The sequence below is a fragment of the Carassius gibelio genome, chromosome A8 (assembly GCF_023724105.1).
Source record: "Carassius gibelio isolate Cgi1373 ecotype wild population from Czech Republic chromosome A8, carGib1.2-hapl.c, whole genome shotgun sequence".
In the NCBI taxonomy this organism is placed as follows: Eukaryota; Metazoa; Chordata; class Actinopteri; order Cypriniformes; family Cyprinidae; genus Carassius; species Carassius gibelio.
This window is the reverse complement of record NC_068378.1, coordinates 26,751,612-26,761,611: the sequence shown is the minus strand read 5'-3', so window position 1 is coordinate 26,761,611 and position 10,000 is coordinate 26,751,612. Positions and strand designations below refer to the sequence as shown.

The window sequence follows — 10,000 nt, the reverse complement described above, 5'->3', positions numbered from 1 at the left end:
AGGGTTAAAGTATGTAATGTGATTACTTTTTTCAAGTAACTAGTAAAGCAAAATAAGTAACACTTTGTTACTTTGTTTCTCATGTTTTCTCCTGTCCTCATGTTGAGAGAGTTACTTTTGAAACGTTATATTGTAACACATTACTTTTAAAAGTAACTTCCCCAACACTGGAGAAAATGGAACATTTAAGAAATGTTTTTGGGACTTTTAAATAACTTTAATCCTAACATGAAATATTAAAAATTAGCGTTCAAATAATGTTATACTTCGGTTGAAAGTACAACGAGAAGAATGTTTAAGAAATGTTTTTGTAAGCTTTAACCTGTTAAATGTCCCCCCGTCCCGTATACGGGACGCCTACGTTGACTACTATATTACAATCAAATTTAATCTTGACAAACTATATATCGTTGGAAAGGTCTAAGACTCCCAAATATATATTATACCAATATGTTTTGTTAAAAATTATGTAGGAAAAGTAATAGATGAATTTATGACAAGAGTGCACCCTCAGAAATCTACATTACAAAAGAAGCTTTGACCTTTGTTTAAAAAAAATACTTCCTTGTTGCCTTTTTCTCTATCACTTTTTAGAAATCATCAGAAATTATATATCACTTGAAAACATAAAATCTCAAAATTCATCCTTTAACCTGATAACTGTCACTCACGTTTTTGAAGATAGACTTGAATTTGCATGATACAAACCGAAATTTTTATAATTCATGACTGAAAACATTTTGTAACATGATTTTGATTTACATGGTAATGCAATGTCTGATTTTAAAATGGGTTTTAAAGGATGAATTTTGAGATTTTATGTTTTCAAGTGATATATAATTTCTGATGATTTCTAAAAAGTGATAGAGAAAAAGGCAACGAGGAAGTCTTTTTTTTAAACAAAGGTCAAAGCTCCTTTTGTAATGTAGATTTCTGAGGGTGCACTCTTGTCATAAATTAATCTATTACTTTTCCTACATAATTTTTAACAAAAAATATTGGTATAATATATATTTGGGAGTCTTAGACCTTTCCAACGATATATAGTTTGTCAAGATTAGATTACATTTGATTGTAAAATAGTATAGTCAGCGTAGGCGTCCCGAATACGGGACGGGGTGACATTTAACAGGTTAAAACCCATTTTAAAATCAGACATTGCATTACCATGTAAATGGCACATCAAAATCATGTTACAAAATGTTTTCAGTCATGAATTATAAAAATTTAGGTTTGTATCATGCACATTCAAGTCTATCTTCAAAAACGTGAGTGACAGTTAACAGGTTAAATAATTTTCTAATTACAAGTAAAGAAAACCCCTGATTTTTAATTTTAAAACATTCAAATAAAGTAGTATTCTGGGTAAAAATAAAGGGAACCATCTTTAAATAATTCAATAATCACAACAACAACAACTACAAAAAACTACATTTTAACGTTTTTGAAATATTTCAAAACAACGTTCTTACAATGTTTTATTTTATCACCTACATTTATTACTTTGTTCATTTCAAGTCAGTTTTGTTTTCATCTGATTATGTCAATGCAGTTAATATTAAGGTCCGTAATATCAGTTTTACAGAAAATACATAACATTACAAAGCAGTCCTTATAATACCTTATATTAGCTATAAGCTCTGATATTGAATCATTTGCATCATTTGTCTTCCATATGCAGTGATTTGATGTTTGATCATTATATCGTATCATACAGCTGACATTAGATCATTAATTTGCAGGAGACCGGGGCTAGTTGTCACAAGCAGTGATTTCTGATGTAGTTCAAAACAGTACTGAACTCTGTCCTCCAACGTATTTCAACAAAAGTTAGTTTAACAAGAGGTTCACAACGTGACAACATGCCCCGCTATAGACTTAACATGCGTTATATGGACACTGTTGTTGTATCTCTGTCCCAAAATGTGAAAGCTAAAGAGAAAAAATAACCAATCAATCCCAAATCAATGTTTTTGAACATTAAACGAAGCCCAGACTGAGCAGCAGAGTGCAGTGTTGGTCAAGTGAGGACACTCAGTAGGAAGCACACTGTTAAGTGGCTCAGGTGTCTGATACAACACTGCAGTGATGATGTACAGCAGGATTTCCCCATTTGAATTATTGCAGATCAGTGACTAACAGAAGTTTGTGATTCTTACACAAGAACACAACGTCTCTGAGTTATGAAGCCGATGCCAACGTTTGAGAAACAATCCATCATTTTGAAAATCATTAAGAAAAAGTTATTTCTGAATGTTTTGAAACGTTCAAACTCTCCAGTTTTTTATATTTCAATTTAAAAAGAACGTTTCTTCTTGATTATGTTACAGCAACATTAGATTTTGTCATTTGAAGCCAAATTTTCTTACATTTTAAGAACAACCATGTATTATTATATTCTATACTTTTAAAAATGTTATCTTAATGTTTCTAAAACACCAATTTTTTTAACACTTAAAGAATGTTTTCTCAGTTATGTAAATGTTAGAGAAACATTCTGTTCTATATTTTGAAAATGTTATAATAATGTTAAATGTAATTGTTCTTTAAACACCCAAAACGCAGGTTTTAATATTTAAAGAACATCTTTTCTTGGTTATACAAACATTATATAAACATTACATTTCTTATCATATATAAACCTTTACGAAATTGTTATTTCTTTTTTTTTTTTTTTACATCCAGTTTTTTAACACATTAAGAACGTTTCTTTTTGGTTATGTGAACATTAAAGCAACATTCCATTCTATCATCCTGAAAATGTGAACGTTACATTTGAATGTTCTCTCAGTGTATATAACACCCATTTTTTATATTTAAGCAATGTTTCTTTTAGACAAACATTAAAGGAATGTTTCATTCTATCGTTTTGAAAATGTTCTGAAAACGTTACATTGTTGTAACTGAACACAGTTCATGAGTTCAGAGAACACTCAGATAAAATCATAAGGACGTTCTGAGAGCAATGTTCTAAGAATGTTTCCTCTCAGCGTTGCAAGAACATGTATCATATATTACGTTTTAAGAATGTTCCATAAACACTAGTTTAAGAATATTTTCCCTTGAAATTTACATAAAATTACAAATTTAATTAAATGTATGGATTTAGCAGATGCTTTTATCCAAAGCGACTTACAGTGCATTCAGGCTATCAATTATTACCTATCATGTGTTCCCGGGGAATCGAACCCCCAATGCTCTACCAATTGAGCTACAGGAAGACATAACTGTAAGTGTTCTGAATCTCATGTAAAAACTGTAAGATCACAGCGCTTGCAACACCAAGGTCAGGGGTTTGATGCATGAACTGCAAAGTTAGCTGCTTTGGATAAAAGCTTCTGCTGCTTTATTTACATTTATGCGTTTGGCAGATGCATCTAGAAGCAGATTATCAAGTGATTGCTGAAATAATGAAATGTTCTTCCCGTGTCACTGCAGCATGCATCGCATCTCTCTCGTGTGAGCTGAAAGCAGATCTTCCGTGTTTTCTAATCTTATCTCCATGTCAAAGACTTCATCTTCAGGAGCGAAGCCAACGACAGGATTTTATTAGCGATTCTTAGCTATATTCAGCTTGCAGTGCCATCTTTTCTCTAAAATGTGAGTGTTGATCAATTCATGATAAAAAGCATAACAGAGACAAAACCATGGAAGCCCGTTTCACCACAGAATTAAAAAAAAAAATGTAATTGTGACTTTTTATCTCACAATTCTGAGAAATATAAGTCAGAACTCAGAATTTAGCTTTTTTCTCTCAGAATTGTGATACACTTCTTAATTTTTGCTCTTCTCGGAATTAGTTTAAATTTTGCAGTTGCAACTTTTTTATTAGAATTCTGACTTTTTATCGCAATTCCAAGATTACATGTCACATTTCTGAGTTTATATCTTGCATTTCTTGTTTTTTTGCCACAGAATGAAAGAAAAAAGTCCTTTTTTATTTGTTATTCTGTGACAGATAAAAGCTTGTATAACTGACTTTCAACGTCAAAAATCGTCTGCTAGATACATAAATATAAACATGATTTCTGTTAGTTGATTCTGTTGTATGACTTTCTTTGTTCTGTGGAGCACAAAAGAAGATATTTTGAAGAATGTTCAGGAAACCAAACAGTTTCTGTTCCCATTGACTTCCTTTATATAGATAAAGTCAATTTTGGGGTGAAATATCACTTTAAATTCATGTATTGAAGTCTAATTCCATGAACAAAAATATGTACTAAGAGCATTTGGGTAATGTTATTCAAGTTATTCAAAAGTTCTCACAAACATTATGGGAGAGTTTCTTCTGAACGTTCCGAAAAACACAGAATGTAACAATTAAAGTAACAATTCTATTAACAAATTAAAAATGTTAGATGCACTTCCAACTAAAACGTTTCAGAATCAACAGAACATTCAGTACATTATTGAAGACCAGATGTCTTTAAACGAACGTTCTATTAACGTTACTGGAAGAGTGTTCTGAGAACGTTCGCCGGGGAAGCGCTGGATCCGGTTAAAGCTGAAGTTAATGTGGTTAAGACCTTTACACACATGGCTGAGATAAGTGTGTTGAAAGGCCAGCTCTCCTGAGTCTGCATCACATGCTGAGCTTTAATATCATCAATGCAGGTTCAGAAAACAAGCATACAGCAAAGTTTATTTTAGAACAATGAGTCAGGCCGCCCTCGCAGCTGTGACTGATGTCTTAAGCAGCGCTAGTGTCTTATATCATAATTACACACTGCTGAGACCAAAATAGAGCTCAAGCTCAGCAGAAATCACGCTCAGAAGATTTCAAATCAAACACATGTGATGGGCTTTCTATCACACCCAGATTCTCCAGATACATTTGGCCTCGTGTAAAAGGGCACGGAAGCGAGCAGGTGTTAATGTGAGTAATGTGAGCGAACAATAGCTCAGACGGAGGCCTTCGCTGTCCCAAACACTCTCTAATCCACAGGAACGGGGAACGTTCTGAGTGGGTTCTCTCGAGGTTAAGAACAAACGGGTTTTTAAAGGGACAGTTCACCCAAAAATGAAAATCACATCGTGTTTTACTCACCCTCAAACCATCCTAGAAGTATATGACTTTTCTTCTTCGATGAATCCAATCGGTGATGAATAATGTCCTTTTCCAAACTTTATAATGACAGGGAATGGGTGTTATTTTTCAGTAGCCCAAAAGAAATCCGATAAACCGCATCAATCCATCATTAAAAGTGTCCCACACGCCTCCAAGAGTTAAAAAGGGAAAAACCTTTATAAGCAGTATTCTCTCTAACTGTTGCCGGAATGAAAGCGTGTACAACAGTCGGCGGATGCTAGTTATTAAAGTTTCTAAAGTTTTAAATATTTTTTTTTCTTACACAAATGCATTGATTCGCTTCAGGAGGTCTTTATTTACCACCCAGAGCCACATGGGACACTTTTTATGATGGATGCATGGGACTTATTGGACTTCTTTTGGGCTACTGAAAAATACCAAATTATAAAGCTTGGAAGAGGACATTTTTCATCTCCGATTCTGAAAGAAGAAAGTCATATACATCTAGATGACTCAAGGGTGAATAAATCATGAGGTAATTTTCATTTTTGGGTGAACTGTCCCTTTAATAATGATCTCAAAATGTAAGCACAGAAACATTATTTACATTGTTCCCGGAGCACTATATTTCTGAAACATTTTAGTTATTTGTTTCAAAACAGCATTCCCATAATATCTGCATGTTCCTTTAACCTTCGTATCACCAAGAAGAAACATTTGAAGAACTGGATGTTTGTTTGTTTTTTTACATTCAGAAATATAATTTTTATAACTTAATGAAACGTTAAAACATATTTTGTTAGCTAGAGGTTGTCAAATCATTACCAGAAAAACATTTATACATCATTCATAGAACATTTAATATAAAAACAATAAAAAACATTACAATTAATCTCCCCACAATGTTTATGAAATTATAAAATGGAATGTCTCCTTAATGTTAAACATTTATGGATGTTTTGAACATTCAGAAATAAGTTTTTCGTAGCTTTATGGGAACATATTTTTGACACAAATACATAATCTGATGGATGCACTGAAAAGCCTTCATATAAACACTACATCTGAATTAAATACCATTGGAATGCATGCATGAAATATTCTGATTAACAGCAAAAATTAAGCATGCAAATGCATAAATATAATTTTTTTAAATAAAAATATATATATTGCACACATGCGCAGTGGCATGATTTTTATGCTTCCATACATTTTACGTAAACAAGATGCGTACTCTATGTTTACTGTCATCTGAATATGAAAAAGCAATGAAAACATATGCTCTGAAATCACTATTGAAATGTATGTAATTGTATTTTTTATACCTCATGTTCTTGTGGCATTGAATTAATAAAGCATGAAAAAAATTTGATATGGATATTTGCTAAAATAGCACAATCACCCAATAAAAAAAACAAATAAATAAAGGAAAATTGCATTGCAATGTCTTGCAATTCTCCCAATTCTGACATAATTTAGTATAAACTCTCAGTTGCAAAAAAAGCATTGTGAGATAAAGGTCGCAATACCTAATTTATTTCCCTATTTATTTATTTCCTCACTCTGGTTCTGAGCTGTGCGTGTGCTAAAGTTTAGTTTGCTCTAATTAATGCACATGTAAACATATACGTGAATCGGTTTCATGTTACAGAATCCACAGTCACAGCAGATTCATTCAGACTGACAAAAATATAAGTGTGAAGTAATTAATTCTGGTTTGAGATTTCTGTGCATTGACGAACGTGAGACATGTCACCTTCGGTTTCTCTGTGAACATGTGTTTTAATGTGTCTGTCACTTGATGATTAGAGAGGTTATTTTGGATGTGATGGTCCTTTACAACATATGCAAGATGTTTTCCACCTTAAAAACACATGATGTAATGGAGGCAGCAGTGTGTTCATGTGAACAGCAGGTGTTTGCATGTGTTCACCCTTTCATCCGCTGCTTTGGACACGATTCAAGCTGCATTATTCTTAAAAAAATGATTTTGTTCCTCAGTATCTTTGTCTTGTCTTCCAGTACACATATCTAAATGTTTATAACTCAAGATGCATTTACTGGAAAAACAAAATTGCATAACCTAACATGTTAGTTTTAAAGTTATACTGTTCAGTTAAAGTTTTATAGTCTGCATGAAAATAAAATTAGTAGAACGCTGTAAGAAATGTTATCGTGACTTTTTAAAATAATGTTCATGAAAAGAAAACTGTAGCTACATTTTAATAATTAGTAACACTTCACAATAAGGTTAACATACTTTGGTAAACATGAGCTTAATACTTCAAGCATTTATTAATTTAAACACTTACTAATGCATTATTAAAATCACAGTTTGTGCTTGTTAATATTAAGTAATGCACTAACATTGACTAAGATTAATAAACACTGTAACATTTATACATTTAACTAACAGAACCTTATGGTAAAGTTTTTTTTTTTTTTTTTTTTTTTAAAGGTTTAAATGTTATATTTTGGGTAAAAAAAAAAAAAAAAATATATATATATATATATATATATAAGTTTTTTTTTTTTTACCCAAAATATAACATTTAAACCTTTTTAAAAAAAAACAACAAAAAAAAACCTTTACCATAAGGTTCTGTTAGTTAAATGTATAAATGTTACAGTATATATATATTAAACGTTTTTTTTTTTTGTTTTTTTTTTTAAGATTTATAAACGATGTTCCCACAATGCTTTTATAACCTAAATTGGTTACCCCAAAAGATAAAAGTCGTGTTTTCTGAAAAAAGTACCAGGATGAAGTGAGTTTTTGCCTAAACCGAGAACAAATATCTGCCAGTGGGGTCAAAAAGATTATAATTCTGACCACATTAGTAGACATTTTTCTCATTTCAAGCAAAAGCTCTTTAGATATTTGTTCTGGAAAACAAAACCAAAGTTTCTGAATAATAAAACAAGCATTGATTGCAGAAGCTTCCAGCAGCCCGTGAGGAGAGAGAGAGAGAGAGAGAGAGAGAGAGAGAGAGTGTTGGAAGTGAATGGGTGCCGCCCATCCCAACAGAAAACAGCTGAAAGGAGAGGTGCTGATGATGATCCTTCAGTCACACGGAGCGTCTGGATGATGAAGATCTGATCTTTAGCTCACACACACACACACAGGTGAATATAAAGCTTGTTTGGATCTCTGATGATCCGGTGTTTGATTCGTTTGTTCGTTCGCTTCACAGGAGATGAGTTCTGCTCTGGTTCATGACAAACTCTTCATCAAGTCCTTCTGGGAGCAGAAGATCAACACTCACACTCATATGATCGAAGCCGAAGAAGAGAGGAGGAAGAGGAGCGCTCTCTTAAAGTAAGAGCTTTAGAAGTCATATTGAACTCTTTTCTTGATAAACTGCACACACTGTATATTCTATAGTTTTGTTATGATTATTATTATGCGCTGTGAGCTGATATTTAATACCCGTGTCCTGAGGACAGAAGATTGTCAGAGTAACGGCTCTCAGATTCAATAATCCGTATTGAGACGGTGGCATGTGTGCAAATACATTCAATACAAGTCAATTATACTCAAGTTACAGACAATTGAGAGAATTATTAAAGCTTGCATCTAACCTTAACCGTTCATTAAAACCCTGCAATATTTTATACATTTTGTAGGTTTACTTTTGTTCATCAAGGATGCGTCTAATTGAGTAAAAATGACAGTGAAGACATTCATAATGTTGGAGAAGATTTCCATTTTTCATATAAAAGCTGTTCTTTTGAACTTTGTTCGTCTTTGAATCCTAAAACTAAAATGTAATGCATTATACACATAAAATATTTCTAATACCCGTATTTTCCGGACTATAAGTCGCACTTTTTTTCATAGTTTGGCTGGTCCTGCAACTTATAGTCAGGTGCGACTTATTTATCAAAGTTAATTTGACATGAACCAAGAGAAAACATTACCGTCTCCAGCTGCTAGAGGGCGCTCTATGCTGCTCAGTGCTCCTGTAGTCTACACTGAAGACATAGAGCGCCCTCTTGTGGCTGGAGACGGTAATGTTTTCTCTTGGTTCTAAATAAATGCAACTTATAAATGTTTTTTTACTCATATTTTTGGACTGATGTGACTTATACTCAGGTGCGACTTATAGTCCGAAAAATACGGTAATCAGAACTGTTCTAGCATATTAGAATGATTTAATGATGAATGGAATGAAGTAATGATGGTGAAAATTCAACAGCGTATCACAGAAATAAATTCAAGTTTAATAGATTTTCACTTAGAAACCAGCTGTTTTACATTGAAATACTATTTCACATTTTTACTCTATTTTTAATTAAATGAATACAGCCTCGGTGAGCAGGAGAGACTTCTTTTGAAAGCATGAGTGTCATGCATGGACTCCACAGCAGTGTGTGATGGGGTTGAACTGTGATTTCAGGCTGCGTGACGAGTGGCTCACAAGGATGGAGAACCGGACCAAACATCTGAAGAATTTCGGAGACAATCGCGGGGGAAATCCAACGGCTAACTAACTGTGCGACACACAGATGAGCCGAGCTCAATAAACACACGAGTCACTGACTGCTGCTCCATTCTCTTTATTTCACACATTCAGATGGAAATATTCATGCGAGGGCAGGCGAGAACAGCTGCGCTGGAGGACAACACACTGACAGACACACAGACGTGTCGAAAGATCCTGTCATACGAGCCGCCCATGTATTTCAAGCTCTGTCAGCGCTCGTTTAAACACAATCCATCATCACTAATTAACAGAAACACCTCTGTCTCGCTGTTCAAAGTGTTAGAGGTCATCAAATATTAAAAAAACTAAAGAACGACGCGCCGCTCATGAAAGTGAGTGTTTATAATAAAAAACTAAAATCAGCCGATCGTCAAAGAGGAAGTAAAACTGAGCCGCTTTGCAAACAGATGACGGACGATCTTCAGTCGTCTACTTCTTCTTCTTCTTTCCTTTCTTCCCTCCTTCTCCCTGCTGCGATCCGGCC

At 33.5% G+C, this 10,000-nt stretch overlaps 2 protein-coding genes across 2 annotated transcripts in view; one reads left to right on the top strand and one right to left on the bottom strand.

Moving 5' to 3' along the window:
* The first annotated feature begins 8,179 nt into the window (after positions 1-8,179).
* LOC128019080 (protein FAM240B-like) lies at positions 8,180-9,572 on the top strand. Its single transcript, XM_052605073.1, has 2 exons — positions 8,180-8,348; positions 9,430-9,572. The coding sequence occupies exons 1-2, from the start codon at positions 8,227-8,229 to the stop codon at positions 9,521-9,523; spliced, it is 216 nt and encodes a 71-aa protein (XP_052461033.1). The 5' UTR covers positions 8,180-8,226; the 3' UTR covers positions 9,524-9,572.
* A 1-nt stretch (position 9,573) lies between these two features.
* LOC128019079 (signal recognition particle 19 kDa protein) overlaps positions 9,574-10,000 on the bottom strand; it is a 2,723-nt gene continuing 2,296 nt past the window's right edge. The window contains exon 5 of the mRNA XM_052605072.1: positions 9,574-10,000. This exon is cut by the window's right edge and continues 76 nt beyond it. Coding sequence (XP_052461032.1) covers positions 9,946-10,000 — 55 coding nt within the window. The 3' untranslated portion in view covers positions 9,574-9,945.